This window comes from Ornithorhynchus anatinus, chromosome 11 (genome assembly GCF_004115215.2).
Source record: "Ornithorhynchus anatinus isolate Pmale09 chromosome 11, mOrnAna1.pri.v4, whole genome shotgun sequence".
Lineage (NCBI taxonomy): Eukaryota > Metazoa > Chordata > Mammalia > Monotremata > Ornithorhynchidae > Ornithorhynchus > Ornithorhynchus anatinus.
Window position 1 is genome coordinate 37,250,261 of NC_041738.1, and position 21,218 is coordinate 37,271,478.

Here is a 21,218-nt window from a genome sequence, read left to right on the forward strand (position 1 = left end):
ATGTACCCATTTTAAAGCGAGTGAAAAAGAATAAACTAATTAGTCTTTCTTTTCAGTCAAGAGCTTCGGGCACTTCCGAAGGACCAAAGCAGCGGAAAAGGGACAAGTAAATAATAGAAGTTAAAATCTGTTTAAAACAACGACAACGGGGTTCGGGACTACAAGGCAGGTGCCGCTTTCCCAAGGCAAACATTATCAAAAGAACCTTTCGGGGACTGAGCCGAACGTCTACAAGTGAAACAATATCGTGTTAAAAATGTAATCCCTCTGCACAGTGGATAGACCCAGTCCTTTAAACCCCTAACAAGGGACCCAGAATAATAGACAGTTCTAATTTTGCAGGCTGCCTATTTTCACAAATGCTAACTGCCCTGGGGCTAGTCAATGCAATGCTTCCAAAGTCAGAAGATTTTAGTCACGAGCACTGCTTTTATTAAACCTATTAAATCAAAGCCTTGCTCAAAGCCCTTTGCGGACCCGATCTCATTAACCTACGGAGTGTCCCTGTGAGGAAGACAGGACACAGATTTAACCATCGTCATTTTAGAGGAAGGGAAGACGAATCCAGAGAAGAAACTTGCCAAATGTCAGAGTCAAAAACTGAACAAGAATGAAACCGAGATCTTCTGCTCTGATCACCCATCTGGGACTATCCCTCCCATTTTTTCTGGCCCGTCTTCCCACCACATTGATGAGCCAGGTTTTCAAAATTACTTCCTTCTCTCTTCAACCTCTCTAATCATCTTTTTTTCTCTTTAACAAATGTATATGCCTGAGTGAGCTGGAGCATGTTTGGTTAGAGACCTGCTCGTGAGCTCTCTTACGTGAGGGTGGGGCTGGCTGAGAGAGAAATTTCTGAACCCATCTCCAAGGTCAAACTAAACCACATTTCTTCTTTTGGCCCTAGCCAAAAACCAGGTACGACCGTCTTTAAAATAAGGTTTTAGGACTAACTAAAATCTCCTGAAAGAAAACGGAAAAGGCCGGGCAGGGATTGTCTCTACCTGTTGCCGAATTGTACATTCCAAGCACTCAGTACAGTGCTCTGCACTTAGTAAACACTCAGTAAATACTACTGAATGAATGAATAAAACACTTTAGGAAAAGTTGGTATTTGTATTTGTTAAGCGCTTACTATGTGCAGAGCACTGTTCTAAGCGCTGGGGTAGACACAGGGGAATCAGGTTGTCCCACGTGGGGCTCACAGTCTTAATCCCCATTTTACAGATGAGGTAACTGAGGCACAGAGAAGTTAAGTGACTTGCCCACAGTCACACAGCTGACAAGTGGCAGAGCTGGGATTCGAACTCATGACCTTTGACTCCAAAGCCCATCCTCTTTCCACTGAGCCACGGTGTTCTGAACAGTGCTGTCTAAAGTCTTCCAGTGGTAAGAGCATTTCCTGCATCTTAGCATCTCATTACATTCTAAATCTAAACTGGAATCTGAATCCGATCCATCCCCTTGGGGATTATACACTCCTCCAGTAAAGAACCCATGTCTTCTACTGATAATCCAGGCTTAGGAGCACTTAATAGCAATAATGGCGATATTTGGTAGGTGAATTAGAGAAGTGGGGCCTGGGGTCAGAAGGACCTGGGTTCTAATCCCGGCTCCACCACTTATCTGCTCTGTGACCTTGGGAAAGTGACTAATTTCTCTGGGCCTCAGTCACCTCATCTGTAAAATGAGGTGGAACATGGACTGTGCCCACTCCGATTAGCTTGTATCTACTCCACCGTTGAATACAGTGCCTGGCACAAAGTAAGTGCTTAATAAAAACCATTTTTAAAAAGCACATACTTTAGGCCAAGCCATACTCTAAGCACTGGGATAGACACAGTTCTATCAGAACAGACCCGTGGGGCTAACAGTCTAATTGGGGAAGGAGAAAAAGTATTTAATCTTCATTTTACTGATGTCAGTCAGTTGTGTTTATTGAGTCCTTATTGTGTGCAGAATACTGTACTAAGTGCTTGAGAAAGTACAATACAGCAATATAACAGACACATTCACTGCCCACAAAGTGCTTAAAGTCTAGAGATGAGGTACATGGAAGTAAAGTGAGACCTAGCCCAAGGTCACACGGCAGTAGAGTGGCAGAGAAGACATTAGAACCCAGATCTCCCGAACCTTAGTCCCATGCTCTTTCTACTAGTCCATGCTGTTCTGTACCCAGGAGGAGCTGGGTAAATTCTAATGACTTTGAAGATAGAGGAAGAGAATTTTCTCTCCATGCTCACGGGGGCCTTGTCGCTTCTGTAAAGCTGGCAGCCCTAACCTTGGAGCCCAATGGAATGGCAGATGTCACACTCGATCTGCTCTAAAACTGCAGGCACAGCCTCAGTACCCCTCAAGCAGGAGGCTGAACCTTAACAGTCGCTAATTCACACTTGCCTCTATGTTTGTGCAGAGCCAATGACAAGCAAAAGCAGTCAACTAACTGATCAGTACTAATTATTGAGTCTCTGCCTTGAGGGGTGTGCTCGGTAGAATCCGGTGAAGTTAGACGCGATCCTGCCCTCAAGGAGCTTACAAGCCAGGCAAACTTTCTTTTCATCTGCTTTTGATTCCACAACAGAAAGGAGAGAGCCAAGGCTAAAGTGGGGCTCTCATTTTAAAGTCATTTCTGTTGCTCTGCCAGGTGACAGCCGCATTGCTCAGCTCTGTTTGGGCCATAGGGAAATACTGGGGAAAGAGTAGGCTCAGGTACAATAGTCAATTAAAATACTGCTGTGTGTGGCTGCTTTTCCTGGGTTGCAAAAGAAAACTAAATCATTTCCCGTGTGGTGTGGAAGGGAATGGGGATGTGGTTAAAACTGTCCAAGTCCTCGGAGCTCACACTGCCCTGGGTGTCTCTAAAAGTCAAGGGAAGCAGCGTTTACTCCTACTGTCTGTTCCCCAAATGCCCTGGAGCGCGTCCTGCACACAGCACATTCTCCACGAACACTGCACTTCACTCCTCGACCGTTCACCTACTCACTGTACCTTCGTCTCATCTATCTCGCTACCGACCCCAAGCTCACAATCTGTTTCTGGCCTGGAACTCCCTCCTTCTTCATAACCAATAGGTGATTGCTCTCCCTACCTTCAAACCCTTATTAAAAGCACATCTCCGCCAAGGGGCCTTCCCCGACTAAGCCCTCATTTCCTCGTCTCCCACTCCCTTCTGTGACATTCTTGTTCTTGGATTTGTACTCTTTTTTCACTCCATCCTCAGCCCTACAGTTCTTATTTAACAGTAACTTCTGTCTCCCCTCCTAGACTGCAAGAGGCAGGGAACATGTCTACCGACTCCATTATACTGTACTCTCAAACGCTTAATACGGTGCTCTGCACATAGTAAGTGCCCAATAAATACCACTGATTGATTAAACAACAACTACTGGAGGCCACCCACAAGTTGCCTTGGAAACTTAGCCAACTGTCAGGTTAGTGTTCTGTGCATAGGGCAGGCATCAATTTCTCATCACACTGAACTAACCCAGGAATGGTGAACATCCCAATGGGCCTAGCCAACATTAAGGATGATCCTGAAATATCTTATGCTATATACTCCAGAGGTGGACTCGATTCTCTCACACATTCTTTGAAACATTGCATTTGATCTAAACGTACGAGATGGCTGGCCCTCACACTCCCCAGGAATTGAAAAGCTTGTCCGGAGGATAGAAATTATGTTTGCATCCGTGTTCCTTCCTATGATTCTATGGCGGTTGTGTTTAAACTTGGTGACATCTGCACAAAAAGGAGAAATGCCATGGGTCATTATATCAATGCTCCCTGAGTATATGTCAGGAAGGTGATGCAATGAATATCTCCTGACCTGGAAACTAAACTGGCTTCTGGGTTGGCAGACTTTGATGAAACATAGGGTGGGTGGAGAGATTTTCGTAAATTCTCTTCAAGACTGGCTTATTCTATAATTACTTTTTTAAATCTGCCACCTTACTGGAGCTCTGCACAGTATCATCCACGGAACTGATACCGAATTTGCAGCACAGCTCACACCTATATATATATTTTCTCCCAAGTTATCTGTCTTGCAAGGTATGATTTTTTTTCTATTGTCGTGTTCTCCTTCTGAAGGAGAGGAAAAAGAAAGCTTACATCCTAACTCTTGTTAAACTCAATGGGATTGTTTAGATCAAATAAAACAAAACACTGAAGCAGCTTTATATTACAATATTTCAGAGAAATACAAGGCCCCATCCTCCCCTGCCCACAGCAGCCGATACAGTTTCCTCTTCATCCTGTCACGATGGATTTGGCCCAAACAGAGACTTAGACCCAATGCAAAAAACAAAGAAACAGCAACCTAGTGAACGAGCACAGGCCTGAGAGTCAGAGGACTTGGGTTCTAATCCCGGCTCCATCACTTGTCTGCGGTGGGACCTTGGGCAAGTCACTTCACTTCTCTGTGCCTCCATTACCTCATCTATCAAAGGACGATTAAGACTGCGAGCCTCATGTGGGACATAGGCTGTGTCCTATCTGATCATCTTGTATCTACTCCAGACCTTAATAAAGTGCCTGGCACATAGTTAGCCCTTAAAAGATACCATTTAAAAAAAGAAGAAGGAAAAAAGGACCTTTCCCAGAGGAGATTGAGTATATTGGACCCTGACATAGTCAAAATGGTTACTGAAATACAAACCAAATATTGTAGTCATCATTATTAATATGGCATTCACGGGCCTTCACTGGCTATCCTTGGATCTATAATCTCTGGGCAGCATACGCTGTTATTTCAGCTGAGATAAGGTTTGAGGACCCAAGGTGAAGGCTGAAGTCAATTTCCAGAGAAAATGGAAAACAACGGGAGCTACTGGGAGAGGCATGCATTCATTCAGTGGTATTTATTAAGCACTTACTGTGTGCCTAGCACTGTACTAAGCGCTTGGGAAAGTACACTACAACAATAAAGAGTGACAATCCCTGCCCACAGGGAGCTCACAGTCTAGAGGCAAACCCTCTGCCCTCCAAGTATGTCTCCTACAGTGGATACTGCCAAACGGTAACAGCTGTGGATAAAGCCCTCAGCTCCAGGGTCCCGCTGCCTCTAGACAGTAAGCTCAGTGTGGGCAGAGAATGTGTCTTCCAATTCTGTTGTACTGTACTCTCCCAAGCGCTCAGTATGGTGCTCTGCACACAGTAAGCGCTCAAAAAAACACCACTGATCATGATAATGCAAGCACAGACTGTTGTCTTGGGAAGACGGGGATTCAGCGTGGCCTAATGGATACAGCACGGGCCTGGGGGTCAAAGGGACGTGAGCTCTAATCCCGGCTCCGTCGCTCTTCCGCTGTGTTCCCTTGGGCCAATCGCTGAAATTCTCTGTGCTCCAGTCACCTCCAATCTGTAAAATGGAGATTAAGACTATGAGCCCCATGTGGGACAGGGACTGTGTCCAACCCAATTGCTTTGTATCTCCCCAGCGCTTGGATACTTGACACAGTTAGCGCTTACCAAATACCATCTTTATTATTATTACGGTAAAGGAGGGAGCCCTGGGAAGGGTTCCAATTACCCGCACACAGGACTCCATCTTCATTTAGGATGTAAATATCTGTGGTGGCTTGAGGACACCGGGAAGGAAGTTACAGGGAGCAGCGAGGGGGAAGGTCCCTGCCTCTCCACATCAGCAGCCTGGGGGGGAAGTGCCCTGGAGGTGCCAGTGAGAAGCAGGGCCCAGAAATTCAGGACAGCTACCAACACTCAGAATGGGCACTGATTCATTCATTCATTCATTCAATCGTGCCAATTGAGCACTTACTTTGTGCAGAGCACTGTACTAAGCACTTGGGAGAGCGCAGCAACAAACAGACACCTTCCCTGCCCACAAGCTTACAGTCTCCTGGGGGGGAGACAGACATTAATATAAAAATATAAATTACAGATATGCATATAAGTGCAGGGTGGCTGGCGGGGGGAAAGAACAGAGGGAGCAAATCCGGGTGACGCAGAAGGCAGTGACAGAAGAGGAAATAGGGCGGGGATGGGGGGCTTAGTCGGGGAAGGCCTCCTGGAGGAGATGCGCCTTCAATAAGGCTTGGAGCAGGGACTGTCCGTTGGATTGAGGAGGGAGGGCGTTCCAGCCCAGAGGCAGGACACGTGCGAGGGATCGGCGGCAAGATAGGTGAGATCGAGGCACAGTGGGAAGGTGAGCAGAAATCCCAGCCCACAACTGTTCCGCTTCCAGAGGGCCAGGAAGGAGCTGGCACAGCTGAGCGCAGAGCTCCGAATGCCGGTGAAGAATGACTTTTTGTTTTTGGCCACTGAGCACCAAATGATTAAGAAAGCACTGAAGAGAAACTGTACTGAAAGGTCATCATACCACCTCTACTTGGGATTTTTTTTTTAATGGTATATGTTAAGCGCTTACTATGTATCAAACACTCTTCTAAAGAGCTGGGGTAGGCACAGGTTAATTAGGTAGAACACAGTTCCTGACCCACATGGGGCCCTCAGTCTAAGTAGGAGGGAGAATAGGTATTGAATCCCCATTTTAAAGTTGAGGAAACTGGGGCACAGAGAAGTTAGGCGAGTTGCCCAAGATTACACAGCAAGCAATGGGAAGAGTTGGGATTAGAACCCAGGTCCTCTGACTTTCAGGCCCGTGCTCTTTCCACTAGGCCACGCTGGGCAGCTTTCTTTTTAACCTTGCTTGGGATACTGCCCTACTGGAGGTCACAAGGAGTCTGCTCAGGCCCAGGGGACTGTAAATTCCTCCTGCAATACGAAGGGAAACACTCTCTGGCAATACAACAGAGCCAGACGATCGGAGGACGGGCACAGTGTTTACATCTCCTGGAGTCGAGGTTACTGATTAGTCAGGGAGTCCAAGGTTCTACATATAGACAGATGTTCACTACCACCTGAAGGAAATTTTAACCATCTCAATTCCCTCAGATCTAAAGCAGGATCAGGTTATAGTCCTCTCAGGGCACCACTAATTTGAAAAGTTACAGCGTGAAGTGCAGGAGGTGAGGCTGCAAAACAAAATTCCACTTTAACCTCGCTTTCACTTGCACAGCACTTCCTGAAAAGTCGTCATTTTGCACGGAAACTTTCCAGGCCTGGCCTCTGCCAAAAAGGTGAATCACTTTGGAAAGTCTGACCTAACTGGCTCAGCTGGTTTTGCGATAGGGAAGGATAAAAATACCACTTTTCCCTTTCCCCCCTCAAAGTCAAATACATTGTTTGGGAACAAATGTGCCAGAAACCACAAAAAGGCTGAAGTTAAAAGTATGAAACTTCGCATATGCAGTGAAAACCAAAGAAAATAAATAATGATAACCACCAAAACATCAATCAATGGTATTTACTGGGCACTTACTGTGTGCAGGGTAATCTACTATGTGCTTGGGAGCGTGCAGTACAATTGGTAGACATGATCCCTGCCCTCAAGGAGCTGATTGAAAATGCACACAAAAACGAATAACAATAATAATTGGGGTATTTATTAAGCACTTATTATGTGCTAGGCACTGTACTAAGCACTGGGGGGGATACGAGCATATCGGGTTGGTCACAGTCCTTGTCCCATGTGGGTCTCAATCCCTATTTTACAGGTGAGGGAACTGAGGCACAGAGAAGTGAGGTGAACTACACTGCATTTACCCTCTAATAGTACAATGTTTTACAGTCACCCCTGCTGGCTATTCCTTCTACTATCCCGGAAGGCAGGCCCTGTGACTAAATTGTTTCACAAAGAGAAAGAGGCAACGAGAGCTTAAGCGCTCAGTACAGTGTGCCACACACAGCAGGCACTCAATAAATACCCCTGATTTCAGACGGAAGGATGGGCCTGCCCAGTTCATAGCCTGTCAGCTGTAAATCCAGGACAAAAACTCTGACAGAGTACTGAAGTGATGTAAATACAACTTTAATGTAAGTCTGCGGGGGAGCAAATCTTATTCTTCCAGTCTGGTGTCTGTCCCCTTTGAACACCCCAGTATTTTCTGGGGAAAAACCACGTACGAACCATGTAGTTCAAGAACGGCAATGGCACAGAACTCCTCACCTAAGTTCTGAGATCTTAGAGGTTGGTCGATCAGGCCTCGATGGCCACCGCTTTTCCTAGATGAAGAAAAAGGGGGTGAATTTTTCCGTATCCCAAACCACACAGCTAGGAGGGGACAGAGCAGAATTTAAAGCTCAGAGTTCTTCCACTAGCTCTGTCACGCTGTCTTCCAGCCTGGTGTTTGTCCCCAGTGTTTTCTGGAAAAAAAGAGTGTAGGAATTCTGGGCAGGGATCTGGGGGTGTGGTTTCCAAAAGCCAGTCCTCCCCAAAGTACAGTCTCTCCGGATAGCTGGAGCCTTGTCTCTCTTCCTGATTCTCAGGCCTAATTCAGTTCAATTATTCCTTCCCCTACGTCTCTTAGCAGAACTAGGGAGAGATGGCAGCTTCAAACAAAATGGCAGATCCGAGAGGAGAGGAAGGGGAGAAAGGGACCGAGGAGGAGCCAGGAGGAGAGGTGCCGTTCCATCCCGCAGAAACGGGGACGGAAGGTTGTCTGCCTATGGTCCTGCAGAAACAAAACCAGGTTGGCTCGCAGCCCTAATTCAGGCCCCGAACACATTTCTTGAACAGACAGTCCTTCTGGCTCGCTAGAAATTTTCAGTTGAAGAGATGTGAGCTGACAACCCTCTCCTGATTGTTTGAACGTGGACATTATGGAAGTTGTGGGGATGGGTGGGAGGCTCCTTCCCTCCTTCTCTTTAAGAAATCAATTAGGAACAGGGAGGCAGAAAACTTAATTAATAGAAAAAAAAGGTCACAAAATGTAACTGGAGTCATAAAATCCAGAGGTTTCTCACAGCACCAGTAATTCACCCACATTCTGTATCAGTTATCTTTAATCACTGGGAAGATTATGAACACAACCCATTAGTTACTTATATGTCATGTGGGAAAGTTCATATTGCAAAAAGAATAAGGTTTGCTTCCCACAGACTTACAATAAAGTCGCATTTACGTCACTTTAGTACTTAACAAAGGATTAAGTTCAGCCTACATTGAGATTATCTGCTGTTGTTCTGCTGCTCCCTAGTGGACCATGTAATATCTTATATTTCCAAGTTTTATTCTCCTACAGTGAAAATATAAACTGCCAAGTCACCATATCAAAATAAATAAATAAATCCAAAGCCCACAGGTGCATAGTTGGAATACACAGGCTACTCTTTTAACTGCATTATCTTGAGCTGGGGGAATTGTGAGAAAACTCCAAGTAACCTGCTCTCCTTCCAGGGATAACTGAGTAATTCCCACCTCAAGAATGGCAAATGGGACAGAATTCCTCACCCCATTTCTGAGATCTTAGGGGTTGTTCAATCAGGCCTCGATGACCACCGCTTTTCCTAAATGAAGAAAACGGGGGTGAGTTTTTCTGCATCCCAAACCACCCAGCTAGAAAGGGACAGAGCAGAACTTAAACTCGGAGTTCTTCCATTAACTTACAACTGGTAAACCTAACCGGGAAGTCACCCTAAGTAGTGACCAGTCACATATGAGTGCCAAAGAGAAACTGACAAGACCACAGAATGGACTAGATCCCGCTTCTCCGACGCCGGCTCTTCAGGTCGGTTGTATTTATTCATTTTAGTAAATAGCATTTATCTCTCCCACACAGGTTCTACAGATGTGAGAGCATCCCTCACCGGATCCATGGAGTTAGGACAATGCCGACGGTCATTCTAACGAGGACCGTCCCTTGGGGTCACTGCCTGGACCCCGCACGAACTTACACAACTCCCTCCTTCCCGGGGCGAAGGCCGAGGTGAGAGGCAGAGGAAGCAGTGCCGCTGAGGCGCTACATCTCCCAGCGACATTAACGTGCACCTCTTTCCAATGCACCTCACAGTTCTGTTTATTAAACACCCTTTTTTTAACATGACATTTGTTAAGCGCTTATTGTGTGTCAAACACGGTTCTAAATGTTGGGGTAGATGCAAGTTCATTTAGGTTGGACACAGTCCCTGTCCCACGTGAGGCTTATAGTCTTAGCAGGAGGGAGAATAGGAGAACTGAGGCAGTGAATGAACGGAAAAGTGAAGCGACTTGCCCAAGGTCACACAGCAAGCAACTGGCGGAGCTGGGATTAGAACCCAGGGCCTCTGACTCCCAGGCCCGTGCTCTTTCCGCAGATCTTTCACCTTCCTTACCCCACCTCCCACCTAAAGTTACAGTCCTGTTACAGACAGACACGGGGTCCCAGGCTCTGCATCACTTCGGAAAGGTCCGGATTTTCGTCAAGAATGACCAGAGACTTCAACCCACAAAACTCTGGGGGTGAGCGGCTCGAGCCGCAGTGAGGTCCGCCTTACCTGACCTCTTCCCCTGCGAAATCGAAAACCTTGGTGATGGTAACCTTCTCGGCTCCTTTCGGCTTCTCCGGCTCTTTCTGGGTCACCGGGGGCTTGCTTGAGCTCTTCGCTTGTGAGTCCGTCGCCGTCTACGAAATCAGAGGCGGGAGGCAAAATCCGTTTCAACCGAACGTGAGACCCCACGGAGGCGTCCCGGCAACCTACTCGGAGCTGCGACCTCCGCAAAGACTTGGAAAATGACCTAACGAACACGAAGGAATTCTTTTTTCTCACCGGGTAAGGCCGAGGCCTGGCCCCAAGGCATCGGGAAGGACGGAAGCAGCTGCAACCCACGCCTTCATCCTCCTCTAGACTGGAAGCTCACTGTGTGCAGAAAACGTGCCTCCCAACCCTGGTGCACTGTGCTCTCCCAAGCGCTTCGTTCAGTGCTCTGCACACAGTATAAATACCATCGCTGGACCGAGCCAATCCATCAGAGAGCCGAACTAATTTGCTGGAAACCTGTGACGCCCCACCCTACCGAGTCATCCTGGGGCCTCGATCCCCAATCTGCCTCCCACAAAAGCGCGAGGACTGCAGTCCTCGGCCTCCACAGAACGCACGGCGTTGGAAGGCCACGGCCATGGGGGTCACCGGGGCCGCGGGTCTGACTTTTGAACCCACAACCGCAAGGAGACTGAAGCTCTCTCCTCTCGCCACACACCCTACTGCTTTGGGGTTTTTCTATCATTTGTATTTAGCCCTTTACGTTGCTTCTGTTGGATTCATTTTTGTTTTCCTGCTGCCCCTTTTATTCTTCGATTCTGAGCCTCTTGAGAGTCACGGGTCAAGTCTCGTTCTTCCCCAGCTTTTATCTCGGCGCTTGGCCCACAGTAGGTACTGAATAACTGCTACTACCAAAATAACTCCAGATTAAGAGCAGCGGCAGAAGCGGGACGCCATCACTTAGAGAAGCAGCGTGGCTTAGTGGAAAGGGCCTGGGCTGGGGAGGCAGAGGTCGTGGGTTCTAATCCTGGCTCCGCCACTCGTCTGCTGTGTGACCTTGGGCAAGACACTTCACTTCTCTGTGCCTCAGTTACCTCATCTGCACAAATGGGGATTAAAAAACATGAGCCCCACGTGGGACAATCTGATTATCCTGTATCTACCCCAGCACTTAGAACAGTGCTCTGCACATAGCTTAAATACTATAATTATTATCATTACTATTATTATCACTCACCTTAATATTCCCTCCCTGTCCCCCGGTCTGGCCCCTCTGGTTTTTGAGCTGCCGGTCTCGCCTCCCAACCTTGCAGTACGGCCCAGTGGATAGAGCACGGGGCCTGGAGGTCAGCAGGATCTGGGTTCTAACCCCAGCTCCACCACTTGTCCGCTGTGAAGTCACCTCAAGGCTCTGTGCCTCAGGTAGCTCATCCATAAAATGGGGATGAAGACTCTGAGCCTTACGTGGGACAGGGACTGTATCCAACCTGATTAGCCTGCATCTACCCCAGCGCTTAGAAGAGTGCTCGATACAGAGTAAGCGCTTAACAAATACTATGGTAATCATTATTATTATTATTATTGTAATTATTATTACAATTACCCAGGCAACACCTGCCCGCCCCACCGCCCATCACGCTCCCCACTTACCTGGACGTGAGCTCCGGGAGGGTCTCTGGCCTTGGGCCCCACGTCACTGAGGAAGCTCGCCCACAGCGCGTCTTCCTTCTTCTTCCTTTCATCCTCTGACTTACTACGTTTGCCCTGCTCGGCCGCAGCCTCGTCCTCGGCGCCGCTGCTTTCTTCGGCTTTGCCGTCTGCCTCTTCCGTCTCTACGGACAGGCCGGCTTTCTTCCTCTTCCTGAATACCGAGCGAAACAGAAAGGAAGATGAAGCAATTTGGGGAAAATACACAAATTTCAGTCTCTGCTGCCTCTTATATTCCTTTTCCTTAATGGTATCTGCTAAACGTTTACTGTGTGCCGGGCACTGGTCTAAGCACTGGGGTAGATACAAGCGAGTGAGGATGGACGCAGTCTCTGGCCGCATGGGGCTCACGGTCTTAATCCTCATTTTACAGATGAGGATTATAAAATGAGGATTATAAAATGAGGATTATATTATTATAGATATAAACCAGGTCCTTCTGACTTCCAAGCCCGTGCTCTATCCGCTAGACCGCATTGCTCCTCAATAAAGCTCTGCCCAGATTGCTTGATCCTGGTCTAACTCAGCCACGCTAGCAACTTGAGCCATAAATCCGGGACCCTGGCATTTACGGTGGGCACCCAACAGCCGGAAGAGGACAAAACTGAAATTCTAAGAAATTCTGTCAGAAACACGCAGTGAATTTGGATATGACCAGACCCCAGAGTGGGCTCCTGAAACTTAGGTCCCAGCCCTGGATAGAGATTTAAATGAGACTGCAAGCTCGTTGCCAACTCAGTTGTATTGTACTCCCCCAAGAACTTAGTACAGTGCTCTGCACATAGGAAGCGCTCAATAAAAAACACTGATAATAATAATAATAACAATAATAATGTTGGTATTTGCTAAGCACTTACTATGTGCAGAGCACTGTTTTAAGCGCTGGGGTAGATAGAGGGTAATCAGGTTGTCCCATAGGAGGCTCATGGTCTTAATCCCCATTTTACAGATGAGGTAACTGAGACACAGAGAAGTGAAGTGACTTGCCCACAGTCACCCAGCTGACAAGTGGCAGAGCTGGGATACGAACCCATGACCTCTGACTCCCAAGCCCGGGCTCTTTCCACTGAGCCACGCTGTGATAAGGTAAAATGATGATGGGAGAGTATCAGCTGAGAAGGATTCACAGGTTCATTATAATAATTATTATCTATTATATATTATTACACCTGTATAATAATTATTATATTTATATATTATATACTTTTATATAATATATAGTATATAATTAAAATATTATTATATCAGTATAATACCAGTATAATTAATAATAATGTTGGTATTTAAGCGCTTACTATGCGCAGAGCACTGTTCTAAGCGCTGAGGGGGATACAGGGTCGTCAGGTCGCCCCACGTGAGGCTCACAGTTAATCCCCATTTTACAGACGAGGTAACTGAGGCACAGAGAAGTTAAGTGACTTGCCCACAGTCACACAGCTGGCAAGTGGCAGAGCCAGGAGTGGAACCCATGACCTCTGACTCCAAAGCCCGGCTCTTTCCACTGAGCCACGCTGCTTCCCCTGACAATAATAACAATTATTATTATGGTACTTAAGTGCTTACTATTGCCAAGCACTGTTCTGAGCGCTGGATAAACACAAGGTAATCAGGTTGCACACAGTCCCTGGTCCCACATTGGGCTCACGGTCTCGATCCCCATTTCACAGATGAAGTAACTGGGGCCCAGAGAAGTGACGTGTCCAAGGTCACACATTTGTGGCGAAGCTGGGATTAGAAGCCATGACCTTCTGGCTCCCCAACCCATGCTCCATCCATTAAGCCACGATGCTTGTCCTAATTGAAGAAGGAACGTGACGGGAAGGAATAGGAATGGAATAGGTGAATACTAGGCTCAAGTGCTGTTCGCCTCCGACCGCCTGGCCAACTGCACACAATAATGGGGCAGCGCAGCCGAGCGAAAAGACCACTGGAAGGCAGGAGACCCAGGTCTGAGTACGAGTTCCTCCCCTGGTAGAATGTGTGGCCTCGGGGCGAGTCACAATCTCTCTGGGCCTCCGTTTTCCTCATCCATAAAACGGGGATGAATAGAGGGTGAGCCCCGTGCGGGACCGGGATTGTGATATCACCACCTTAAATCTATCCCAGTATTCAGCGCATAGTAAGTGCTTAATACATGCCAGTTATTAGCAGCCAACACTTAATAACATCAGAACCGCAGTCCCGTTACCCTAGCCCTGGAGAGGGACTCGATGAAAAGGAAATGTCACTAGGACAGGGAGCTGAAATCCATTCTAACCAGGACCGTTCCCACCTTGACGCGTCTCTCTCGTTCACCTCACACATCCTATCCGTTACCAAGACCTGCCGGTTTCACCTCTACAATATCGCCAAGATCCGCCCTTTCCTCTCCGCCCAAACGGCTACCTTACTGCTACGGGCTCTCGTCATATCCCGGCTAGACTACCGTGTCGGCCTTCTCTCTGACCTCCCTTCCTCCTCTCTCGCCCCGCTCCGGTCTATTCTTCACTCCGCTGCCTGGCTCATCTTCCTGCAGAAACGCTTTGGGCCTGTCACTCCCCTTCTTAAACACCTCCAGTGGTTGCTTATCGACCTCCGCTCCAAACAAAAACTCTTCACTCTAGGCTTCAAGGCTCTCCATCACCTTGCCCCTTCCTACCTCTCCTCCCTTCTCTCTTTCTACCGCCCACCCCGCACACTCCGCTCCTCCGCCGCCCCCCTCCTCACCGTCCCTCGGTCTCGCCCATCCCGCCGTCGACCGCCGGGCCACGTCCTCCCGCGGTCCCGGAACACCCTCCCTCCTCACCTCCGCCAAACTCGTTCTCTTCCCCTCTTCAAAACCCTACTTAAAACTCACCTCCTCCAAGAGGCCTTCCCAGACCGAGCTCCCCTTCTCCCTCTACTACCCCCGCTTCACCTCTCCGCAGCTTAACCCTCTTTTCCCGCCATCTCCCTCTGCTCCTCCCCCTCTCCCTTCCCATCCCCTCAGCACTGTACTCGTCCACTCGACTGTATATATTTTCATCACCCTATTTATTTTGTTAATGAAATGTACATCGCCTCGATTCTATTTAGTCGCCATTGTTTTTACGAGATGTTCTTCCCCTCGACTCGATTTATTGCCATCGTTCTCATCTGTCCGTCTCCCCCGATTAGACTGTAAGCCCGTCAAACGGCAGGGACCATCTCTACCTGTTGCCGACTTGTTCATTCCAAGCGCTTAGTCCAGCGCGCTGCACATAGTAAGCGCTCAACAAATACTATTGAATGAATGAACCTGCCCCCGCCTTCTTCTCGAATCCCGGCTCTGCCACTTGTCAGCTGTGTGACTGTGGACAAGTCACTTCACTGTGTCTCAGTGACCTCATCTGTAAAATGGGGATTAACTGTGAGCCTCACGTGGGACGACCTGATGACCCCCTATCTCCCCCAGCGCTTAGAACAGTGCTCTGCATATAGTAAGCACTTAACATTATTATTATTCTCATTACTAGCAACTTCTCTGGGCTCTGCATATAGTAAGCACTTAACACTATTATTATTCTCATTACTAGCAACTTCTCTGGGCAGGTCCTCGGTCCCCAAACCTTCATGACCGAGGCACCTCTGCCGTCCACCATTTACAACGGGAGACTCGGTCACCGGCACCGCCGACACTGTATTGGCCCCCCACTTAGGAGCTAAGGAAACGCTCTCCATTGCCGGCCGGGACAGGAGAAGGATGCCAAAACCGTTCCCTCTAGAGAGCCCTTTTCATTTATAAATGAGCTAAAAACATTTGAATGATTTCTTCTCAGCAATCTGGAAGTCAATGCTCTTGTGACTGTGGGCAAGTCACTTCTCTGTGCCTCAGTTCCCTCATCTGTAAAATGGGGATTAACTGTGAGCCCCACGGGGGACAACCTGATAACGCTGCGTCTAGGCCAGCGCTTAGAACAGTGCTCTGCACATAGTAAGCGTTTAACATATACCAACGTTATTATTATTCTCCCACCCCATTTTAGAGGAGGAAGCTGAGGCCCAAAGAGATTCGGCAACTTGGCCAAAGTCCCCCAGGAGTTTCACGGCACTGGGACTCGGCCCTTGCCTAGCCAGTCTGACCGAATGTTCTGCTGCTGGGGATCTCTTTGCGCCTCAAGTATTTCCTCTCCACAAATGACACGTTGGGCTCTAGCGGGGTAGGCACGGACGGTGATCGAGCGAAAGGCCAAAGGATTTCCATTCAACTCGGCCGCAGGCAGGGAGCCGACAATAGGTCCGTCATCTGAAATATCTCACTTTGGGGAAGGTCACTACTACAGTTAGGTCACCCAGTCAGGGGGCTACTTAATAATAATAATGTTGGCATTTGTTAAACGCTTACTATGTGCAGAGCACTGTTCTAAGCGCTGGGGGAGATACAGGGTCATCAGGTTGTCCCACATGAGGCTCCCCTTTTACAGAGGGAACATGGCTTGTTCCAAGGGGAATAATAATGTCATAACAATAATAATGATTAATAATAATAATGTCGGTATTTGTTAAGCGCTTACTATGTGCAGAGCACCGTTCTAAGCGCTGGGGGAGATACTGGATAATCAGGTTGTCATTCATTCATTCATTCAATAGTATTTATTGAGCGCTTACTATGTGCAGAGCACTGTACTAAGCGCTTGGAATGAACCCGTCCCACGTGAGGCTCACAGTCTTCATCCCCATTTTACAGATGAGGTCACTGAGGCCCAGAGAAGTGAAGTGACTTGCCCACAGTCACACCGCTGACAAGTGGCAGGGCTGGGATTCGAACCCGTGACCTCTGACTCTCAAGCCCAGGCTCTTTCCACTGAGCCGCGCTGCTTCTCTTAGCCAGGCAACGAATCGAGATGTTTCCAACGCCTAGAATTCGGACTGTAGTGACCTAAGGAAGCCCAAGGATACCTCACCTGGCGAGGACGCTTTGAGACTTCCTTTTTTGGCTTTTTGGCACGGACTCTTCTCCTCCGTCCACTTCATCCTCCCTCACTAACTCACTCCCATCGTCTTCGCTGTACTCTCCACCTGGAAGCAAAGAGGGGGGTTACGCACTCGGCGGTCAATTTTATCCAGAGACGCAACTCCCTAGTGCTTAGTACAGTGCTCCGCCCACTTGTATCTACCCCAGCGCTTAGAACAGTGCTCGGCACATAGTAAGCGCTTAACAAATACCAACATTATTATTATTGTTACCGTAAAGCCCTCAATAAATATTACCGATGGACTGACGCTTCCACACAAATGGCGGGTGCCTCCCTACAGGAAAATCTAAATTATAGTCACCTGCTCACTTTAAACCCTACTACTTTTTCAGCGCCAAATGGGTTTCTAACTTTAATCGAGCCTGGGTTGCCTCTTTAAGCAATCAAAAGCCAATTCTTCCTGCAGGGAAATTAAGGCCAGAAGCCGGTACACGTAAGGAGGGCGGGGGCATTTTATTTTTACGTCTGCCTCGGCCCGAACGCCTGTAAGCACTCAATAAATACCACTGATGGAGCGCCTAATAGGGGCTCAGTGGAAAGAGCCCGGGCTTGGGAGTCAGAGGTCATGGGTTCGAATCCCGGCTCTGCCACTTGGCAGCTTTGTGACTGTGGGCAAGTCACTTCGCTTCTCTGGGCCTGTGACCTCGTCTGTAAAATGGAGATTAACTGTGAGCCTCACGTGGGACAACCTGATGACCCTGTATCTACCCCAGCGCTTAGAACAGTGCTCTGCACATAGTAAGCGCTTAACAAATACCAACATTATTATTATTATTATTATTATTATTAATCAAGTTCTCTACTCTTACGCCGCAACAAGTGCCCTAATGCACACTGAAAAACAAGAAGATCCACGAAACCCAATTAAATGTTTTGCTTTGGTTTTTTCTTTAAAAACAGTGGATCCAGTAAGTCTATATAGCGTGGCTCGGTGGAAAGAGCCCGGGCTTGGGAGTCAGAGGTCACGGGTTCTAATCCCGGCTCCGCCATTTGTCAGCTGGGTGACTTTGGGCCAGTCACTTCACTTGTGACTCAGTGACCTCATCTGTAAATTGGGGATGAAGACTGGGAGCCCCACGTGGGGCAACCTGATCACCTTGTATCCCCTCCAGCGCTTAGAACGGTGCTCTGCACATCGTAAGCGCTTAACAAATGCCATCACTATTATTATTATTATAAAGTTACAGAGGAGTTGCCTCACCCTACCCTAAGCCCCATAGGACTTTGGCAAAAATATCCGTAATTCACTTTAACGTCCGTTCCCCCCCCCGGACTGTAAGCTCACTGAGGGCGGAGAAAACGTCCATCAACTCAGTTGTTCTGCCCTTGCCCAAGCTCTTAGTAAGTGTTCAATAAATACCGTTGATTGTTGGATCAAAAGGGATGATTTGGGGAGTCGCAAGTTGTGGGTTCGACTCCCGGCTCCACCATTTGTCAGCTGTGTGACTCCGGGCAAGTCACTTCTCTGTGCCTCAGCTGCCCCATCTGTAAAATGGGGATTAATAATAATAATGATGTTGGTATTTGTTAAGCTTACTATGTGCCAAGCACTGTTCTAAGCCCTGGAATAGATAGAGGGTCATCAGGTTGCCCCACGTGGGCCTCACAGTCTTCATCCCCGTCTTACAGTCGAAGGAACTGAGGCCCAGAGAAGTGAAGGGACTTGCCCAAGGTCACACAGCTGACGAGCGGCGGAGCCGGGATTAGAACCCATGACCTCTGACTCCCAAGCCCGGGCTCTTTCCACTAAGCCATGCTGACTGTGAGCCCCAGCGCTTAGAACAGTGCTCAACACAAAGTGCTCAACAAATGCCATTATTATTAATAACAATAATAATTATGGTATTTGTTAAGCGCTTACTATGTGCCGGGCACTAAGTGCTGGCGTAGATACGAGCTTATCAGGTGGTCCCACGTGGGGCTCACAGTCTCCATTCCCATTTTACTGCTGAGGGCATCGACGCACAGAGAGGCTAAGTGGCTTGCCCGAGGTCACACAGCAGATAGGCGGCGGAGTCGGGATTAGAACCCACGTCCTCTGACTCCCAAGCCCGGGCTCTTGCCGCTCAAGCCCTGGAGGGTGGAAGCGGGATGGACGCTCGGGGTGGGGAGTCATTCATTCCTTCGGTTGCATTTACTGAGCGCTTACTGCGTGCGGAACACTGTACTAAGCGCTTGGGAGAGGACAGTACAGCGGTAAACAGACACATTCCCTGCCCACAACGAGGGGGACGGATGCTCGGGGTGGGGGTGGGGATCCATTCATTCATTCACTCATTCATTCATTCGACTGCATTTAGGGAGCGCCTACGGTGTGCAGAGCACTGTGCTAAGCGCTGGGGGGAGGACACTATAACAACAGACCCATTCCTGCCCACAACGAGGGGGACGGATGCTCGAGGTGGGGGGAGGGGAGGATTCATTCATTCATTCACTCATTCATTCATTCACTCATTCATTCGTTCGACTGCATTTAGGAAGCGCCTACGGTGTGCAGAGCACTGCGCTAAGCGCTGGGGGGAGGACACTATAACAACAGGCACATTCCTGCCCACAGCGAGATGGATGGATGGATGTTCGGGGTGGGGATTCATTCATTCATTCACTCATTCATTCATTCGATTGCATTTAGGGAGCGCCTACGGTGTGCAGAGCACTGTACTAAGCGCTACACATTCCCCGCCTACCAACCTACAACGAGGGGAATGGATGCTCAGGGTGGGGGTGGGGATGCATTCATTCATTCACTCATTCATTCATTCATTCATTCGTCTGCATTTAGGGAGCGGCTACTGTGTGCAGAGCCCTGTGCTAAGCGCTGGGGACAATATAACAGCAGACCCATTCCTGCCTACAACAAGATGGACAGATGCTCGGGGTGGGGGTGGGGATCCATTCATTCATTCATTCACTCATTCATTCATTCGACTGCATTTAGGAAGCGCCTACGGGGTGCAGAGCACTGTGCTAAGCGCTGGGGGGAGTAGAGCCGAGCGGTAAAGAGGCAGGGGGGGGGAGGAGGAGGAGGAGGAGCGGTCCCCGGGGTGTCTCACCGGAGGGCACGTAGTCCTCGTCCTCCTCGGACGACGAAAACTCGTCGGAATCGGCGCCGTCCATGACACCCGCCCGCCGACCATAGAGTCCGCGCCCCCGCGGCCTAGAGCGCCGCCGCCGAGGCGCTCGGGGCAACGGCACTTCCGGCCTCCGGGCCAATCGGCGCCAGCCAGCGGGCGCTCGGGGCCACCGCACTTCCGGCCGCCCGCCGCCGCTCCCACGATGCAGCGCGGCAGGGCGCCCGGGGCCTGCTGGGAGGGGCGGCCCGCCTGGAGGACTGACCCCTGGGCGGGTGGGGGGGAGGCGGCAGACGTTTCCAGGGAGGAGGAGAAACTGGGCATAATAATATTAATGTTGGTATTTGTGAGGCGCTTACTAGGTGCAGAGCGCTGTGCTAAGCGCTGGGGGGAGAGGCAGGGTCATCAGGTGGTTCCCCCGTGGGGCGCCCAGGCTTCATCCCCATTTGACAGATGAGCAAACTGAGGCCCGGAGAAGTGAAATAATAATAATGTTGGCATTTGTGAAGCGCTTACTCTGTGCAGAGCGCTGTTCTAAGCGCTGGGGGAGATACAGGGTCATCAGGTTGTCCCCTCCCAGGCTTCATCCCCATTTGACCGATGAGGAAACTGAGGCCCGGAGAAGTGGAATAATAATAATGTTGGTATTTATTAAGGGCTTACTATGTGCAGAGCACTGTTCTAAGCGCTGGGGGAGAGACAGGGTCATCAGGTGGTCCCACGTGAGGCTCACAGGCTTCATCCCCATTTGACAGATGAGGAAACTGAGGCCTGGAGAAGTGAAATAATAATGGTGGCATTCTTACTAGTGCTCTTCTAAGTGCTGGGGGAGAGACAGGGTCATCGGGTTGTCCCACGTGAGGCTCACAGGCTTCTTCCCCATTTTACAGATGAGGAAACTGAGGCCTGGAGAAGTGAAATAATATAATAATGTTGGCATTTGTAAAGCACTTACTAGGTGCAGAGTGCTCTTCTAAGTGCTGGGGGAGAGACAGGGTCATCAGGTGGTCCCACGTGAGGCTCACAGGCTTCTTCCCCATTTTACAGATGAGGAAACTGAGGCCCGGAGAAGTGAAATGATAATGTTGGCATTTGTTAAGCGCTTACTATGTGCAGAGTGCTCTTCTAAGCGCTGGGGAAGAGACAGGGT

The 21,218-nt window shown here is 48.9% G+C and overlaps 1 protein-coding gene across 1 annotated transcript in view; it reads right to left on the minus strand.

Annotated features, from left to right (window-relative positions):
- The window catches only part of CFDP1 (craniofacial development protein 1), a 111,295-nt gene extending 91,151 nt beyond the window's left edge, over positions 1-20,144 (minus strand). The window contains exons 1-4 of the mRNA XM_029075785.2: positions 20,051-20,144; positions 16,926-17,040; positions 11,968-12,178; positions 10,333-10,460 (exon numbers count right to left, since the gene is read on the minus strand). Coding sequence (XP_028931618.1) covers positions 10,333-10,460; positions 11,968-12,178; positions 16,926-17,040; positions 20,051-20,114 — 518 coding nt within the window. The 5' untranslated portion in view covers positions 20,115-20,144. The remainder of the gene's footprint in view (positions 1-10,332; positions 10,461-11,967; positions 12,179-16,925; positions 17,041-20,050) is intronic.
- Positions 20,145-21,218: the final 1,074 nt, after the last annotated feature.